Source organism: Erithacus rubecula (genome assembly GCF_903797595.1).
Source record: "Erithacus rubecula genome assembly, chromosome: 5".
In the NCBI taxonomy this organism is placed as follows: Eukaryota; Metazoa; Chordata; class Aves; order Passeriformes; family Muscicapidae; genus Erithacus; species Erithacus rubecula.
This window is the reverse complement of record NC_136687.1, coordinates 67024230-67043698: the sequence shown is the minus strand read 5'-3', so window position 1 is coordinate 67043698 and position 19469 is coordinate 67024230. Positions and strand designations below refer to the sequence as shown.

Sequence of the window (19469 nt, the reverse complement as noted above, 5' to 3'; positions counted from 1 at the left end):
TGTCTGTTAAAATAACATTTTAGTGTTAAAAACCACACGGCGTGAGGAGCTTTGGGAAGTGCAGCAGAGAAAATCCAATGGAACACCTTCCTGCAACAGAACACTCCCATGGCAAGAAACCAAAGGAAAATCCAGCTGGAGCAGCTCACAACGTTTGCCAAGGTTTGGGCTTTCCCCTCCCCATCCTCTCCCACCCCCATATTACAAAACATTGGTGCTGGGTTTTGATTTTTATTACTAAATGGGCTCCTCTGCACTTCATAGACAATCATGGGTGAATTGGAAATTCCATTTTATACAAACAGCTCAAAAACCACTGGGAGTGAAGTATGGTTAGGAACCACTGCTCACACTGGGATCAGCGTGCCTGGGGGAACAGGAGGAGCAGCTCAGAGCATCCCCCCTCCCCACAAACACACAGCAGCTGAACACACAAAGGTAATGTCCACAAAATTAAGTTTTTCATGCTATTCTACTTTCCAGTGCTCTCCAATCCATGTGCCATGGCCAGGCAGGGAAGGCTGAGGTATATTCCAACAGAGATAGCTGCACCCAGAGGAAAATCCATCTCTGGAAAGGGTTTTCTCTTTTCCCCCCTCCCCATTTTGTTTTATTATGTTTTTGCACAAAGCAAGCACTGTGCAGGAATTTCCCCCAGCTCCCTTGCTTCCAATTGATCCCAGACCACAGATGACACCCCCATTTTTTAGGCACTTTTCCAAGGGAGTTGTCACTTTGCTGAACCCATTTTTGCCTTCTGGCCCACTCCACCCCTTCCCTGGTCCCCAATCAGAGTCAGGGAATACCTTCTCCTCTAAGTCCAATTGATATTATTTTCCCCCCTATGGAAAATTTCCTGTGTATAAAATGACAAAGGAAATGTTTAGTTAAAGAGGAACAGCCTGACTTGGCAGTTTTGCAAGACAGAAGATGGCTCTTTAGTATTTAAAACTAATTTCACAATTCAAATTGGACTTTTTTTTTTTTTAAGTATACGAATGAGACATAAATATAGGCTTATCAATCTGCTTAAAAATTTCATTCACATCATGGAAAATGTTTCTCATTTATTAAAAATATCACATTTGGAGACTAGAAACAGTAAAGTGCATGAAAAGTTTCAAATAGAAATTCAAGAAAATCTTATAGCAGCAAAAAAGCAGAATAAAGAAAAACTTAAAAACACAGACACGACCTTTTCCTATCGCTGTGCCTTTTTTTTTTTAACATTAAGCAGCCAAACAGGTTTTTTTTTCAGAAAATTGCATCATGTTTAATGCCTCTTGAGGCACAAGGTTTTGAACTGGCCACCCAGAGCATTAAAAGGAAAGAAAACAAGGATTTCCAACACATCCAAAGAGCAGTAACATTTGGGAAGGAACCAGCAGCTTTTTACTTCAGCCCTGACTGACAACAGCTCCCTAAGAAATTGCAATCAGGAGGATTTAGAGCTCGAATTTGATCACAGATCCTTGGCTATCTTTGGTTTTCTGATAGTATTGAGATGAGGGGCAGGGCCACGCTGCCTATCTTTTATAGTCAGGTATTAAGTGCTTTGCTAATGTGCAAAATTAATGTTGGATGCAGAGTTGAGTCTCCATTTTGGATTCAAACAAACAGTATTTCTAGTATTCTTCCTACAAAACAAGCGTCTCTAGTTTTGCTTTTCTTTCTCCTAAAAGGTTGGCTCAATTTGCCACGTTCTGGAAAAAAGCATTACCTTGAAACGCTTTAAATGCAAGTTTTTAAATCTCTTTTGTCCATTTAGAAGTGCAGCTTCCTACTGAAAAGAAAAAGCCAGTTTAAAGTAAAATAAAAAAAAAAAAGGAAACAAACAAACAAACAAAAAAAAAAAACCCAAAAAAACAAATCCACAAACAAAAATTAAATTAAAAACCCGAAAAAGGGGAATAATACTTTGGTTCCAGCCCTAGTGCCAAATGATACCAATATGCACCAAAATGTGCAAAATCTCATATCAAACACATAAGGAAAGGAGCTCGAAGAAGCAGCTGAAGGTTGGCCATACTTCACTCCTAGGCAGAGGGATTTACAATGTACAGGTCCGTGGAGGGGCAGCACTACCTGCGGGAGGGCAGGTGCACCCCGTTGAGCAGCGGCAGCAGCGGCGGCTGCAGCTCCAGCTGCGTCAGCAGCGAGAAGTGGTCCGAGGGGATGTGCGGGTGCGGGCAGCCCGTGATGTTGTTGTCCACCAGCCACTGAGGGTCCAAGGGCCCCAGGACTCCCAGCACGTTCATGTGAGTGTTGGAGTAGAAAATGTAATCAATCACGCCCTGGGGGAGAGAGGGAGGGAGGGAGAGAGCGGGGTGAGGGTGAGCCTGCACCACCCTCGCCGAGCAGGGAGCAGCCTGCTGGCTGCCCCGGGGGCTCACCTTGAAGTCAAAGGTGTAATTGGTGTAAGGCATCAGGTTGTTGTCGTAGGCGCTCTTGAGCTGGAAGCCGTGCGTGATCCGGCCCTCGGACGCGCCGTTCTTGCCGTTGCCGCTGAAGTTCATCAGACACTCGTTGTAGCGCAGCTCCTTGAAGTCCTTGTGGTTGTCGGCCACTATGCCATTGCTCAGGTACTCCACCACACCTGTTGGCAAGGGCAAGCCTTTAGGGAGTGCCTTTTGGCCTGGGCATGTCAAAAACCATCATGAGATCAAACTCAGCAAAGCAAACCCCTCTCCTTATAGTCTTCACCAGGAACTCTCACCTTTCCTATTTACCGCTGCTTCAGGCACGGGTGTTTATTTAGTGATTTATTTACCATCTATCTGTGCTTTCCTACACTTTTCTAGGTGCAACCAGCTCTAAGCAGGAGACAGCCAGAGAACTGCATCTCTTCAGCCAGATTTCCAAAGGCAGCTGCTCCTAGGAAAGCTTTCATCCATGCCTTCCCTGGAGAGTGCAAAACAACCTCACTGCCTTCAGAGTGGATTCACACATTCTAAGAAGGTAAGTTAAACATCAGGCCCAAACACAGCCTTACCTGAATCAGGCAGTGAGTTGAGATCCGCACACAGCACCAGAGGGATAGAGTTGGGATCTGCTGCTGGGCTACTGGGCCTGCTTGAGGCTTTCTCCAGGATGTTTTTCAGCTCTGAGACAAACATCATGGTCTGGATGAGTTTCACATCTGAGTATTCAGGGTCCCAGTGCATGTGGGCATTGGCCACGATGAGCAGCTGCTTTTCCACGTGAAGCGACTTCATACCTGGATAAACAGTTTCAGCAGTGAAAGGTTCTGCAGATGCAGCGGGTTCCTGCTTGTTCATACTCAGGGTGTAGCTGCTCAGGGTCAGACACACCAGGTGTGTTTTCATTGCTTAAACCTGCTGAAATGCCTGTCAACAGCCCAGGAAGCTCCTTCCAGCCCTGGAACTTTTCCTCCTCTGAAGCCATGAAAGCCCCAGCCATGCAGACAGAGCAGGGTGGCAGTTTTACCTGTGCTGGAATTGTGTGCTGCATCTAATCAAACTTAATGAGAATGTGCCAGTCAGTCAATCAAGAGGCAGGAAAAGAGATCTGATAATCTCCTCCTTCTGCATCAGTACTTTAGCACTGATGTCTAACCACTGAGGGAGGGTGGAAGGAGTCAATCCAGGGGAGAAAAAGAGTTGAAAATAGAAGTTGAACATTGTTGACAACTACCAGTAAGAGCAAATGTGTGTAAACACAGTGACCTTAGGAAAGCTGAGCTGCTCAAGCAGAATGTAACAGAGTAAGCAAGCAGGGATAAAAGCTTGGAAGGAGAAAAGCAGATGCTGGGCATCTTGCTGTGAGCACAACCAGACCATGTGCCTGTCTGACGGGCTGCGTTTGGCTGCACCACCAACAGCATCAGCATGGATTGCCTAGCAGTAACTCCTGCTGGAATCACTGGGGACACCACAGCTGTACTCACTTGCTCCAAATAACTCCTTGTGCACCTCCAGCACCACGGCCACTCCGATGTTGTCCTTGGTCATGACCCGGTTCAGCATGGCCTCCGAGCCCTCCGAGTTGGCCATGGCCACCTGGTTGAACTCCACCGTGTGCTTCTGCACCAGGGTGAACCTGGCCAAGGGGGACAGAGCCAGGGTGAGCAGCTGGGACCACGGCCCCAGGGCATGTCCCCACCTGAAACCAGCCCCTGCCTGCTCCCTCAGGCTCCCTCTCTTCCCGCCCCCTCCCGCTGGGTCTGCACACCACCCCAGAGCTGCGGTTTTCTCTTTGGAAGCAGTGAAAACCCTTGACAGGCTTTGGGAAACTTCCATCCTAATTCCTGGAAGCTGTTCTGAGGTTTTGGTGGCAATTGCACAAGCTGCTGCTGCCCCTTACTTTTCTGTTTTGAAGAATATGGCGCAGCCATCCACATGCTTTTTCTCCTGCTCGGACATGATTTTGGCACGTGACTTTGGAGAGAAGAATCCGTCGTATCCCCGTTCTTTCAAGGCTGGCAGGAAAAGGGTGAAGTATTGCTCTGTTTCCACTTCCTGCAATTGTACACAAACACCTCAGGATAAAGAAGTGAAGGGAAGAAACCCCTCCTTGTGCCTGCCCTGGCTTGCAGTCAGAAAAACTGCATAATCCGTGTCACTTCCCAGACTAATGGCCTGCTGGGAACTGCTGTGCATTCCTGGATTTCCTGGACTCCCTCCCAAAGGCAAAGTGACAGGTATATTTTGAATAGCAGCAGACCACACCTGATATGCTTGACACAGCAATATGGATACACAGCTTAGCATTGGGAAGACCTGGAATTTGCTATCAAACTATGATGTTGCCATAGGGAACATTTAATCCTAAAGGTGGAGGTCCATGTTTTGTGTTTCTGATGGAAAATGCAGTTTTCTGGAATTACCTGAAGACTGATGATATCTGCATCACAGTTGACGATTTCTTCCATGATTCCCTTTTTCCTGTACTCCCAATTGAGTGCCCAGGATGGGCAGTAGCCATAGAGCTGCCGGGTGGCGTATTTATCACACAACACATTGTAACACATAACTGTAAATGAAGCTGCAAGGAGAGACAGAAACAAAGGGAAAGGCTGTCAGCCTCTGGAGACTGGGCAAGGGTGGCTGGAAGAGCTGTGACAAAGCCCTCCATGGAAAAGAAATGTCCAGCATCCTGTTCAAATAACAAAAATTGTATTTACAGGACAGCCACGTGTCAATTTTTCTAGTACAAATTAATAAATTGTTGTTTTCACTCTGATCCCAGGAAAATGAAGCCTAAGACAAGTTTCCCAGTGTGTCAGGGAGAATAACCACAGATTTACCTGAGGGCAGAATTTGGTCTCGTTCTTTTAAAGTAATCCATGGCCTTGGAGGCAGCTGCTCTGGGTGAACTACAAAAAAATTAAACCAGTGATTAATTCCGAGTTTCTGTTTGTAAGTTACAATTTCTAAGTCAAAGTGATGACTGAACAATAATGTGTTTTGCATCCCCAATTCCCCAAGTCTTCAGGGGAGGCAAAAATCATTTAAATGAGTAGCTCTACTGAGGGGAAAATTATCATTTGTAAGATTCGTGACTACTTTTGTCTCCTGTTTTCAGATTTAGAAGCACCACAGAAATGCTCCTGCACACTGAATAATCTGCTGAAGAAGGAAGGGGTAAATCCTGGCATGGTTCAGCCACCCCTTCTCCAGGAACCTCACCCTGCATCCATCCTTCCAGCAGTGCCTTAACTTGGGAGACAGCAAAGGAGGCCAAGCAGAAGGCTCAGCTACAGAACCACAGAGCAGCACTGAAGTCAGGTACTGGATGTTCTTAATGGCTTTGGTGTTTCTCGAGCTAAATTTGACATTGTGCTTGCATTCAAATGATTATTTCTGGTGGGGAGAACTAAAATGGTTTCAGCAAGGCAGACTTTGCCCTTGGTTGGTAATTGAAGGGTTTCAAGCAGAACAGAGAGAACATTTTAGTGTAACAGGGGAGAACCTTAGCACACATCAGCCTCGTGTTTCAGGATATGACTGGAGCCACCTGACAAAAACACTAGAGCAGGGAACAAATACTCTCCCTCCAGTGGTTCAGAGCCTTGCTTTAGCAGCAAATCCTCCTTTCACAGCCTTTTTGCCCAGCAGATCCTTAGGGCTGTACCTGCTAGATTGTCAAGCATGTAGTTCAGTAGCTTTCGGGTTCCGTCTGGATCCTGGTAGAGGCTGAGAATATCTTGGGATAAAGGATTGCCTGCCAACAGCACAAAACAACAGCAGGGGGATCAGCTGCCTGCCTTCCTCCAGGCTTTCCCCCAAAGGAAATCTCCCAGAATGAGAACAGACAAATTAACTCAGCAGGTTAAAGGGTTTATTTCCCTGACTGCAGATTTGAAATGAGCTCCTAAGGAAGCTGAGCAGCAGTAAGGAAGACAAGCATTGTTTTCCTAACTGCATGGTCATTTTTGCTACCAACTTAATGCTTCAAATAATCTGTCAGAAAACCTTGGGGTAATAGAGGAAGGTTTTGAGGCCAGCCCCCCTCAGGATTCCCAAGAACCTGTAGGAATATGGAACTGGAAAGAGCTCACCTTTCAAACCCAGTGTTTGCAGCTGGAAGAGCCGTCCAAGTTCATAAGGCAAAACCCGTAACAGATTGTTATTTAAAAGCAATTCCCTGCAGCAAATGCAAAAACACTCTGGGTGAGTATTACTGCAGAAGAAACTCCTAAGGTGCAGAACACTGCTCATCCTCAAAGAGAAAACTTTTCACCCTGAATTTTATTATGGAAAGATAGGCCAGTCTTCCCGTGTCAAAGTATGACTGAAATACATTCATTAGGGGGAAAAAGCCACAAAAACCAAGATGAAACCAGGGATGAAAAGTGATAGATCAACAAACAGAAAAAAAGCCCAGTGAACCCAACAGTCATTACTAGACCCAAAGCTCTGCACCAACCTGGATTTTTTTAGGATTATTTGAAATACAAGCACAGGCAACAAATTGAAACTCTCAGTCCCAATCCCACAATAGAGATTTTTTTTGGAGTTAACCAGAATAACTCCCCTCACCTGAGAGACACCATGTTTCCTAGTTCTGCTGGTAAACTTCTGAGCTTGTTGGATGAGAGATCCAGGTAAACCAGATTGTGAAGCTTGGCAATATCAGGTGGAATGCGAGTCAGGTTGTTGTCATTGAGGTGCAGAGCAGTCAGGTGTGTCAGCGACCACAGCGACGCGCTCAGGCTCCGCACTCTGCCTGCAACAGCAAAGCCAGGAGCCCCCTCTTCACTCTGGGACACAGGGCACAAACTGCCCCTGCAGGGCCAATTCTAACCCCAGCCCACTCACCTGAGATCTCTAATTCAGCCCAGTGAGACTTCTTCCCGTTGGCCACCTCTTCTGCTGACATGATGGTGTAAATTCTGCGAGGATCTGGAGGATCATATTTTTCCTTTGGCATCCCTGTTAGTCTGAAAGACCACCACAACTGTTACTCCACAGCATTCCTTTGTTTCTAGCCTGCCATGAGCTGACCTTTCCCAGGGATACCCCGCAGCAACCTGCCCCAGGGTTTATGCACAACAAATAACTGGGCTGCTGAGCAGGTGCCCACACCTGGGCAAATTCTGGGATGGAAAAGAGCATTTCTTCCTAGGAATCTGCCAGGTTTCCCAGTTTACACCCCAACAGTTGTTTGCTGTGTGCAGAACCTGCAGACAAGATCAGAGCGTTCTGCTGTTCCTGGATTGCTCCCACCTGGAGCTTGCACAGGGAACCAAGAGTTGAAGGGAAGGCTCTGAATTTCAACCAAGTCCCACTTCTCCCCTGCACTTACACAAGGCTTGAAATTACAGTCTGAGGGGGCATTAGCTCAATTTTCCCATTAACTATCCAGCTTTTGTGTTTTGTGCTTTCTCATGCTCGGGATCAGCCAAGACCTTTTTATTCCTAATGGCCCAGGGGCCATAAAAAGAGCTCAGGTAAAGTTCTCATTTAGCTGTTCTGGGGCACAAAGGGCTCCAGCCAGGTGCAAAATGTGAATATCAGAAGTCTAAGAACCAGCCTGTGCACAGCAAATCCACCCAATTGTCCTGATTGTCAGAAGGGAGCTCTCATGTCCCATTCAAAAACCATCCCCTTGCCAGGGGACACAGGCAGAGATTTTATTCCATGCCTCCTAGGCTGTTGTGCTGAGCAGGACAGTGTGTGCTTAAAAACACAGAGGTTAGCAGAGTTTGCTGTTGGCTGGACTTTTCCTCTCCAGACAGACAAAATCCTCAAGCCCTGATTTTATACAAATCCAAAGCAGCTGCTCTCCCCTCAAACAGACATCTCTCCTACAGCCAGCTGCAGTAGCTGAAGCTCCTCCAACAGCTCCACCTTGAACTGAGGTAACAAGCTGAGGGTTTTGTCCAGCCAGTCCACCTAAGCACAGATCCCACTCTCCCTTTATGAGGGTCAAGTCCTGCAGGGTTTCCAGCTGATGCTGGCAGCCAGAGCAGTGTCCCAGCATGGAGCAGGAGCTGTCAGGGCTGTCCCCTGCCAAGGCTCTCAGTTACAGGGCTGCTGCTTCCTCTCCTGATGAAACTGCAGGGGCAAATGTGAGCCCCACATCTAATTATAGCCCCTGTCATTTCCAGGTGCAGTCACACGGCAGCAGAGCTGTGGGATAAGAGGATTCTGCCTCACCCTGCCTGGAACAGGGCCAGGAAGGGAACCAGTTACTTAAGGACAAGGGATTAGACCTGAAATCCTTCCATCTCCATCCCAGAACCCCAAAACCAGAACGGTCCTGGGTGAGTGCTCTGTGATGAAGTCCTCAAAACCACAGTGCTGAGAGCACCTGAAAGCTCCAGGATTGCTCCTCAGCAGGGCACCCAACTAAATGATGTTGAAATGTGGCTCATAAGAGGAGTGCTCTGCCATGCAGAGCCATGTGTGGCCATCAGGGGCCTTGCAGAGGAGTGAGCTGGGAGGCAGAGGACATGCACATTTTTTATTTGTTAGTCACTTTAATATTGCTTTGAAATAGTGGTGAGTCAAACAGGCAGCAGTGTCATTGCCACAGTTACAGAAAGGGGAAAACAAACCCAAATCAAATGCACTTTTTATTTTCTCTTTCTGCATCACAGCAACATTGAGCAAGACTTGAAAGTCACTGTGTGTAATTTTTTTCTTAGGCAAAAAATTAATTCTGCCTGGGTTCCCAACTTCTACCTTTCCTATCTCCCACTCTGCCTGTCCTGGAACTAAAATAATATCCAGAAATCCCAACCTGTTTTTGCTCAGCCTTCAGGGAGCTACACTGAGTTCCCTGAATCCATTAACCCCAAAATCTGATGCGCACCAGTGCAAATTCTGGCAGGCTTTTCTCCTAAAGGTTCCCCTTGGAAAACTTCTGAAACTGCTAAAACTTGCTCTGTGCTACAGATCCAACCCTGTAAACTTAGTGTGACCCTGATTTTGTGTAAATGAAACACAAAATCTCTTCCTGGTTTTGTGTAAATTAAAGAAAACCTGGAGATGAGGACATCAGTGTGTTACTAAGAACAGTATTTTAGCTCTGGAGGTTCCTAAAGTAATTCTTTGGGTCCAAGTCCATCCCCAAAACCCCAGAGGTGGCTGGCAGAGCAGGATTACTCAGCTGGAACCCCAGGGGTGGTCCTGGGTGAGCCTAAGCAGCTCTCTGAGATGGATATAAAATGGACCAGGGGCAGGTACTGTGCTTCCACCACCAGGGCTGTGCCTGCCTTTTCCTTGGACTTTTGGGGGTTTTATGCTGTTTTATTTGCTGGGTTTTTTGTGTATGAGGCATGCTGACTTACCATTTAAATCCTGGAGATAAAAAACAAATAATGGAATGCTACTGAAGGTGTGAAGAGTGCCAGGGAGGAAAAGCTGAGCTACTGGGTTGCAGCAGAGGTTTTTAATATGAGGAAATGCTTTTTTGGCAACAAACAACAGGAACTTCTGTGTTTCAAACACACAGAAGTGTGTGTGCCTCCCCCAAAGGGTGCAGAAGATGCATTTTTTAAACTGCAGTGACCATAAGATGCTTTGTTTAAGTTGTTTCACACCTCAGTGCACTAACCAGGAGGCAAATGGAGAAGAGCTGTGCCTGCATCCTGCTGCAGCCCTGAGCTCATGGATGTCTGGCACAGCTCCAAACCCCTGCCTTCAGCCCAGTGACATTCTTGGTAATTCTTTCTTTTTGTTTTTTCCCCCAGCCTCTGCATGTGGATGAGTCAAACTGGAGAACTCTGGGGGGGAGGAAAACCAGATGATTGTTCAAGGGTATGTTAAGGGGATTGAAAGGAACCTGCCAAGACTGGGCTATGCACAGATGTGTTAGTAAACTATGTGCTATATCCCTATATACAGGATCTGGTGTGTTTATCCTAGCAAGAAAAATGTTGGAGAATGGGGAATTCTGATGGTCCTTTGTGTGGATCTGAGCTTTTTTTCATGGTGCTTTCCTGCAGGAATATGTCCAAGCACCTCTGTGTACACTGCCTCTCCCAAGAATTCAACAAGCACCCTGAGCCTGCCAGCCCAGGTACTGTGTCTTTATCATTCTTATTCCAAGTACCCTGACTGGGGATAGAGGTTAGCAGGGAATCAAATACAAATGCCTCATCATGGCTTTTTTTATTAAAAAAACCCCAAACAATTAAAAAACAATGTTTAAGGAGATTTGAAAGAATCCCTGAGGCAAGTCTGACAACGAGTACAAGGAAATTCAAGTTGGGAACAGGCAAAGGTAAGAAAGGTAAATTCAGTGGTGCTGGGATCCCAGGGGGCTCCACATTATTATCTCTGAGGCCAGAGGAGCACAGACAAGTCACAAAAGCAAGCAGCAAAAGCCAAGGGGAGGAGTGGGAAGGGAGGGAATGGGCTGTATTTGATTAATTCCAGAGCCAACTGGCACTCACTTGATGGAAATGCTAATTGTCCCACTGACATACACCCACTAGTTATTGCCCTCATTCCCTCATCTCCTCTAAGTGCAGCAGTCTTTTCTTAAATCACAGGTAACACCAGAATATCCAGGTTTCCACCCTTCCTCTTCCTCCGTGTCACACCCCCACTTAGGGAGCAGCTGAACTATTTACTGCATGGAAATCCTACCCAGCATTACACAGCTGCTTTTTATTGCTGTGCTTGGTTAGGAGTCAGTCCTCCCTGCAGAGGAACAGTCCCTGCCCTGCTGGAAGCAGCCTGTGACCTCTCAGTGTGTGCATGGCACCTCCTGAATATCCACATGGGTCACTGAGAGATACCTGCCTTTTACACTCTGGGCTTCCAGAGCAGCTCTTGGGCTGCTTCACATCCAAACACAGGGCAGGCTGCTCCCCAAAATAAGCCTCTGCTTACCAGAAATGCTTTCAGGGGCTACTGTAGGGCAAGAAGTGTTTGCAGCAGCCAGCCTGTAAATAAATGTCATCAGAAGCCCCCAAAGGGCTGGTTTAAACAGTGCACTTATTTATTTACACAAGTGTCTTGCACTGTTTCAGAGAAATGACCCATTTGCAATGCTGCTCCATCCCCTGGAGAGTGCTGGGCTTCTAATGAGATCCAGGACAGAGTGGCTTAAAGGATTAGGAGCTGAAGTCACTGGAGTCTGGGGAAGGAAGCAGCCAGTGCTGGATCAAGGCAAACACCACCCTGGGCTGTGGGCACACAAGAGAAGCAGCCATGCATGGCTGCAACTCAGAGCAGGGGGGTTTCCTAGGCCTGAGGGACACTGAACTCCAGCAGTGTGAGCAGAGGGAGCTGGCAGTGCCCTGGTGTCCCTCTGAGCCCTGAGGGACAGAGCTCTTCTAGTGACAAGGCTGATGTGACACCCCTCCTCAGCAATGAGCCTGCTCAGGCTGCTGCTCTGAGCCACCTCCCTGCCTCATTCACCTCCTCAGGATCAATACCTGGAGAGCAGACAGCTATTGACCTGTTCCTGGAGTAAAACTGCACAGGAATTGTGAATCCATGCACACTGCAGGAACTCAGGACAGCTCTTCTCAATGAGCCAACCTTAAGGTACAGCTGGAATCATCAATACCCTTTCATCCTTCAAAGCAAAGTTTGTGCTAGCAGAAATGAGATTATTTCCATGGTTGGAAATCTTCCCTTTTCAGTGGGAGACTGCCAACACCTCCACAGAATAAGCCAAGCCCAGCAACACTTCAGTTACTCTCCCTCTACAATCCAAAGAAATCTGCCACTGTAAAACTTAATTCAAACAGCTTTAGAGTTACTTGTTCAACCACAGGTAAGTTTGGGTGAGTCAAAGCTCAAGGTTTTAAAAGAAAGGAGGAGAAAAAGAAAGAAAGGCCAAAGACAAAACCACACACTGATAGTGGAAATTGTTTTGCAATCACTGGCACAATGCATGAGCCTTTTCAGTTTGAACAGGCCACAGGATGCTGCACTAGAGCTCAAAGTAGCTGGGCTTGTACACTCAGGGGGAGAGAAAAGGGTTCTGTTAACCCCCCCAGCTTACAGGAATAAACCCTGTTCTCCAGAGGGTGTGTTTAAATGTACTTTGCATTTTAATCTCAGAAGAAGAAAAGTTTGCATAATAGCCTGAGCAAAGCATATTATTTGAATATTGAAAGATAGTTGAGCTCTTTCTGTATTTGATTATCCCAGTCTTTCCCATGAGCATTTACACCATACTTAAACTCCCAAACAGAATCCCTGACTGGTTTGGGGTGGAAGGGACCTTAAAACCATCCAGTTCCACTCTCTGCATGGGACACCTTCCACTCCCCCAGGCTGCTCCAAGCCCTGTCCATGGACACTTCCAGGGGCAGCCACAGCTTCTCTGGGCACCCTGCTCCAGAGGAGAGGCTGAACTTGTGTGGGTTCCTCTGAAGGGATTTCATCTCAGCCAGGGAATACCTCTGGCAACTTTTGCTGCAGTTTTTCAAGCAGATTGGTTTTCTGCTATTTCTCAACATACTGGCAGGTGAGAGGTTAAGTACAGAGCTCTCTGAAAGGAAGTTAGAGAAGACAAATGCAGCCCAAAGCCCTGGTGCTACCTCCCCTGCTGTGCAGAAATGGAGGGTAAAGGAAGAGCACAGACACACTGGGCAGGGGCAAGAGACAGGTATGGATTCAGGAATGCTGGAGCCTTGTTGACAGCCTGAGGTTTCCAACCACATAATTTTCCAAGCAGAAAATACCTGGGAGTGATACTCATCTCCCCACATCCAGGGTTGTTTTGTTCAGACCTGCAGCTGCCATGAAATAAGTGACCAATGACTTAAAACTGAATTATTCCCCCTCTACCTGCACAGGAGGCACCTGGGGGTTCCTAGAGCAGGCAGAAAATCACCTTGCATGTAGCACAGGCCTGTTCTCAAACCTCCTGGTCTATCCACAGGTCTGAAACACTCCAACCATTCCTAATCCCTCTGATGAACTCCACTCCTGGCCAGTCCTTTGCTCCAGACTGAGGAGGAGGAGGAAGAGGCTCCTGGCACAGGTACAAACATATCCCTGGACACTGACCTGCTCCCAGTGGCAAGATGTGACTTGGCTGAAGGGAAAATGGTGAGCCCTGCTCTTCCTGGCACCTGGGACTGCTCTGGTATGTGAGAAATCATCTGGCCCTGCTTTCCTTTTGCTTTCTTAACCTTCCAGAACAAAAAGGGATTAGAGGAAAGGCGTTCACAAGTGGAAATTTTGGCTGGGCAGCTGTTCATCCTGTGCTAGCTCCTTCCCACTGCCAGGGCCAGTTGTAAATTAATGTCATACAATAAGCAGAAATTGAATTTTAAGCTGTAGGGGAAGTGGGAAGAGCAAAGGATATTCTCCACGTGTCAAGGCTGACTCAGGATAAAGGACATTTTTTTTTGGTGACCTACACCCCCCTTGTGATCTCACACAGGATGGTGATACCCAGCAAAGCACACAAAGGATGTTTTCTGTTTCTCCCCTCTCTCAATTTTCCTGGGAGTATTCTATGGAAAAAAGAGATGGTGCTTAAACCCATGAGCCTTTTGAAAGGCCCTATAGATTGATTTCTTAGGAAGAAGAGAAAATAAAAAAGGCAAAACTAATTTGTGATTAGAAGGCACAAAGATGCTCACTCAGATGGAAGCATTCCTGAAAAGAGAGGGGAAAACTACCCAAGCAATTCATTCAACTGCCCTAAAGGGTAAACAGCAAACTTGAACACCAGCCACAAATCCTGATTATTATTAACAGCTTGACCAAATCTTATGGGTTTTGTACTTTTCTTTGTACTCCTGGAATCTGATGAACTTCAAAAAAAAAAGGTGTTTGACACCAAAGCAGGGAGGAGGGTCCCTCTGCAGCAACACAAGGCTGAACATTGCTCCCTCTCCTGTAGAGCTGCCCCAGCCCAGGAACTTTTCCTGCCTTTAAAAAATCAAGTAGAATGTTTGGGTCTTCCCTCCCAGGCCCTTGGAAGCAGCAGTGAGACTTGCAGAGAAAGTGTGGAAGGATTGGTGGCCAGGATCAAGGGCACTGAGCAGCAGCTTGGCTTTGCATTCCCTCTGCAGGGTACAGGTGATGCAAAACTTGGGAAAGGGCCTAGAGCTGCCTCCCAGCCATGAAAATTCCTGCTGCTCCTGGCTGAGGGCACAAGAGGTTTCCCTTTATGGCTTGTTTAGGGTAAGGAATAATCCAGCTTCACATCAACAGGGATGGTGGCAGGGTGCTCTGAAGGATTTGTCTCTTCTTGTCTGAAATTTCCCAACCCTCCAGCTGCAGGGGAGGGGAACCCAAACCTGAACTCCTTGAAGGGATAATTTTAATTTAGAACATGCACTTACACCTCAGCCTTCATATTCTGCAAATCTGCATTTGGAGTGCCACAGCCCTTTTATTCACATTTTTTGTGTCTTTCTCAGAAAAAGCACCAAGCTCCTCCCCAGGCAAGCAGAATGGGGAAGATAATACCCCACAACCAGGTGAGTGCTGAGCATGAAGCTCCCAAAATCCCTGAGCTTGCTGACTGGTAGCTGCAATTGCCCAGAGCTGCTTTTGGAGCATTTTTCTGAGTGCTGGTTGGACATCTCCCCCTCAATGGGGTAAAAGATGTTTAGTGTAGAACAGCACACAGTGCATGTCTGCCTATCTTTAATTCTGTTTTCCATCACCACCTGTCAAATCTTTCTGGTGGTGGCTGAACACTCCTGAAGTCACATCTCTGCAGGGAGATGCCCAGGAGACTGCAAAAGTTGCTCTTCCCAACAGGATTTCAGGAAGATTTTCTTCCAGTGCTCTCTTATATTTAAAGTAACTTCAGTCTGATGTTTGTTTTTGTTTTGGGGGATAATGAGGATTTTTTTTTCTCATTTTTCAGCTGAGAGAGAGGAATTTTCTCCCACCCAGCAGCACCAAGTGAGGCCCCAGTACCTTGCCACTGGAGGTGAGTGTCACGTAGCCCTTTTGTGAATTTACTGAGCTGCTGACAGAGCCAGTCAGCAGGTTCAGCTAAAGGCCTTCCCCAGGGCTCTCTGCATCCAGCTCCCAGTCTGGAGGCACAAATGGATCCTGCCACTCCTGGAGTCCTTTTTTGCCATCTTCTGCCAGACACTTCAGTTTACTTTAAGCTGATCTTTCTGGAGTGATTCTTGTGGTGGGAAGTTTGATGACAGCCCCGAGGTGCACAAAAGACAGAGCAGCAGAATTCCAGAAATATTGTCACCACCTAAGGATCTTGATAAAGAAACTCATTTTTTTTGTTGTTGTTTTTTTTTTTTTAATCATTACAAGTATACAACCAAATCACTGGAACCTGAAGAATTAATCAGAAAGTGAAGTTATACCACACTGCCACTGTTAACAGCACCCAAGCCTTGATTATAGCCTGCCATCAAGAGAACCACAGAATCTGGACAAAAAACAAATATTACAAGAGGCTTAGCATTTAATGCTCTAAAGCACTAAATCCACAGCAAATCCTCCTGAATCTAAATATGCCTTAGACATATTTTAACTTTTTTTTTTAAGTTTCCACAAATGCCATCTTATACTCCCAAAAAAAAAAGTAAGCTCCACTGTTACTTTTGCTTTCTCAGTAGTCTGCAAATCAGGTTACACCCCGTGCCTCGAGTGCCCTTTTGGCACTCCCAAAACCTCTTTCCAATAAACAGTAAGCAAGTAAAAAGTAAGCACTTACTTGGATTTATCTTCCCTTCTAAACCCAAGTAACCCAAAAGTGTCCAGCAGATTACAGCTGGTAGAAGCAGAACTTCTTGGGGGTGGTTCAAGAAAATTTGCCTGGAAATTGTGCATATTACTGATGCATCATTTTATCACTTAAAACCTTGGGGAGGGTTTTAATGAGAAAAAAGAAACACATCCCCCCATTTGTGCACATTGGCTCAAACAAGAAAGCCAGTGGCTGCTGTGATCTACCTAACTCTAAGTTTTAATTCTTGTTGGTTTTGATTTAAATTAAGTAGAGATTTACCCAGTGTGGAAATTAATTAATTTTTCTCCACTGGTGCTTTTTCATTCTCCTAATAGAGTCCACACACATGTCTTGGGCTCACTTTATGGCTTATTTCTCCTAGGACTGGTGTGAAAGCTAAACTTGCTCAGAAGCCTGCCTGGCTTTTTGCAAAACCACAGCTGTTAATGGAAACCAACAAAATAATCCCAGTTTATCCCATGAAATGGAAGTTTTATCAACCACCTGCCAATGGAAAGAAAACAGCTGTAACATCATACTGCCACAAGAGAATTCCCACTGCAAATGTGATGGAGCCCCTGCAGATTCTGGATGGGAAGGAGAGCCACACACAGCAAAGAGACCTGGAGCAGCCATCCCTGCTCTGCCCTTGCCATGCAGGCAGAAATGCCTGAGCAGGCTCCATCCCCAGGACAGGGCAAAACACCCTTCAGAGAAGGAAAACAAGCTCTATCAGTAAAAGTGCACTTCTGCAGATAAGTGCTCCTGCAGCTGGGGCTCGTGTGGCACAGCTCTGTCAGTCACTCTGTCTGTCACTGTGCAGACACAGCTGTGCCAGCACCAGCTCGGGTGGGAAACTCTGCAAAGTTTTGCCTTTTTCCTGCTGCAGCTGAGGGAAAACCTGTCCAGCACTCTGCTGATGGGCAGCCTCACCCCTGACACATTAGTGTGGCCTTCCAAGGGTGGCAGAAAACTCAACTTTGCACAGGAACACCCATGGGCTGTTTACACTGGGTTCTATCCTTCAATGAAATGCACAAACTAAAGGAGAAGGAGCCCCTGTAGGAAGAGATAAAAGGGAATAAATTAAATTGTGCTGCACTTCAGCGCTCGGAGCAGCCCCCGCTTTTAATAGGAAGAAGGGAACAAAACTGAAAGTGTTTAAGAGGTTTGTTCAGCAGACAGCAGAGCTCTGCAGAATCTCCTCTGTCCTGTGAAACCCAGCAGGGACACTGCCAGGGGGCTTGTGGCACCCTCAGCCACCTCTGGAGGAGGCTTCATGCCCGGGCAGGGCTCCCACACAGGCTCTGTTTGGGAGAACCAACACGATCCTGCAGGTTGGTGATGTGGATCATTATTCCAGAGCAGGGAGGTGCCAGCAGTGCCCATCTGCTCCAGAGCCAAATTCTAAAATCAGGCTCCCCAAAATTCTGAGATGCCTCACTCGGTGGGCAGGGATGCGAGGAGGGAACAGGGCTCCCTCCAGGACACTGCTGAAGCTCCAGAGCCTTCCAAACTGGGATACAGGATGATACAATGATTCTAGGAATTCTCTGGGTTGGGTCTGGCTGTTGTTAGGAATAATGTGCTATTTTTTTTTCTTTTTATAAACGCATTACCATCACTTTGATGATCAGCCATGTCTGCACACCATGAACAACTTCTGGGTGGGTGTCTGCCCCTCTAGGTTAGCTTTGAGTTTTGTGGGAGTGTCACAGAGAGGAAAGGGCACCGAGGTGGATTTAATTGTAAAAAATTCCCCGCTTCACCAAGGCCGTGTAAAATCCTTATCAGCACGGCAACTCAGGAGAAGTTGTACCTCCCCAAAACAAATACTCAGCCTATTCAAAGTTTCCAAAAGGGCCCGATAAAACCCGCCGGTCTACAGATTTCCAGAAGGTCAGATAAAATGTGCTGTGGCTGGGGAGCAACAGAGCCCTCCACCACATTTGCCAGGAGTTTAAGCGGCGAGCCCGGACTAGCTAAACTCAGCCTTAGAGCGTGTGTGCTTTCATGTGCCAGCACCGCCGCCTGGGCTGGCAGCGAGGTTCTATTGCAGGTGACACTCCTGTCATCCTCCTCCTACGGACCGGCCGCGGACCGCCGGGAAAGCCCCGGGCAAGGCGGCGGAACAGCCGAACGGCGCAGCGCCCTCGGGCCGAGCCCACGCGGGGCTCACGGAGCGAACGGGGCCGGGACGCGCCCCCGGCCGAGCGTCACCCTGCGGCCGGGATCGGGCCCGCGGGGCTGAGCTGCGCCTCGCCCTGCCATCTGCCCCTCGGCCGGGCGCACCCCGCGGCCGGGATCCGTCCCGCGGCCGATCCTCCCCCCCCGAGCGCGGCTGGCCCCGCGGCGGGGCCGTGCCCGCAGCCCGCAGCCCCCGGCCCGGCGCGGCGCTGCCGGCGGGGCCCGACATGGCGGCGGGGCCGCTCCCGCCCGCTCTCACCTGCATGCGGCGCGGCGGGGCGGCGGGGCCGGCGGCGGCGCGGCGGGGCGGGCAAACACGACATGCGGGCGGCGGCCCGCGGGCGGCGGGGACGGAGCCGCGGGGCCCGGGCGGCGGCGGCGGCGAGGAGGAGGAGGAGGAGGAGGAAGGAGAGGAGGAGGAGGAGGAGCGGCGGCGGCCGGGGCGCGCAGGGCGGAGGGGCGGGCGCGGGGAGGCGGCGCCGGGGGCCGCGCGGGGCGGGGGCAGCGCGGGCACTCGCGGCGCCGTGTCAGCGCTCACGGAGCCCCGGCCCGCCGAACCGCCCCGCTCCGGCCCGCCTCTGCCCCGCTTTCGATGGGGCTCGGCGGATGCCGAGCGGGAATCGCAGGTGAATGTGGCTCTGGTGCTACAGCACAGCAGCGTCCCTTTGGCACGGATGGGGAAAGGGGGATTGAGAGGCGAGTCGCGAGCAGCGGGGAGCTGAGCGGGCCCAAGAGGGAAAACAGTGCTAGGGGAAAAAAACAACAAAAACACCAAAAAACGCACCAGGGGGACATAGGGAGTGTCTGAGGAAGCAACAAGTGGTCAGGGAAGTAGAGAAAGACAAGACATCAGTCTCTGGGGCTTTAATGGGAATTTGATTTTCCTGCAGCTGCCTGAGCTCATGCTGGACCCACAAATTCATTGATGGCCAGAGAGTGGGAAGTGTCTCAGCGATGGAGCAAGGGGTAGGAAAGGCTTTGGAGTGAGTATTTGGGTGGGTGAGCATCGTCTGTGAGTGTCCCAGGACCCGAGGTGCCCGGCGGAGAGCCCGTGTGTGAAGAGCCAGTGGCGGGCGGCAGGAGGATGCTGAGGGATGCAGGTTACCTGGCCACAGGTGACGCTCAGCATCCTCCCACATCCGCCAGCCCCGCACCAGCCACGCGTGCCCAGCCCATCCACAATC

At 48.5% G+C, this 19469-nt stretch overlaps 1 protein-coding gene and 1 long non-coding RNA gene across 4 annotated transcripts; one reads left to right on the top strand and one right to left on the bottom strand.

The window, feature by feature from the left end:
* Nucleotides 1-594: 594 nt before the first annotated feature.
* CNOT6L (CCR4-NOT transcription complex subunit 6 like) lies at nt 595-18737 on the bottom strand. 2 transcript variants are annotated; one of them, XM_079306000.1, is made up of 12 exons: nt 18545-18737; nt 7281-7402; nt 7002-7188; nt 6521-6606; nt 6094-6183; nt 5267-5335; nt 4847-5004; nt 4324-4478; nt 3908-4059; nt 2993-3217; nt 2394-2596; nt 595-2294 (listed from the first exon to the last, which is right to left on the bottom strand). In XM_079306000.1, exons 2-12 carry the CDS (start codon nt 7390-7392, stop codon nt 2082-2084), a joined length of 1650 nt encoding a protein of 549 aa, XP_079162126.1. In that variant the 5' UTR covers nt 7393-7402; nt 18545-18737; the 3' UTR covers nt 595-2081. The 2 variants fall into 2 exon arrangements, with proteins under 2 accessions (XP_079162126.1, XP_079162125.1); XM_079305999.1 differs by lacking the exon at nt 18545-18737 and adding an exon at nt 16638-16656.
* On the top strand, nt 14395-16573 carry LOC306802176. Of its 2 annotated transcripts, XR_013774296.1 has the most exons (3): nt 14395-14869; nt 15265-15330; nt 16481-16573. It is a non-coding gene; the product is annotated as an uncharacterized lncRNA (long non-coding RNA). The 2 variants fall into 2 exon arrangements; XR_013774297.1 differs by lacking the exon at nt 14395-14869 and having other exon boundaries at nt 15202-15330.
* Nucleotides 18738-19469: the final 732 nt, after the last annotated feature.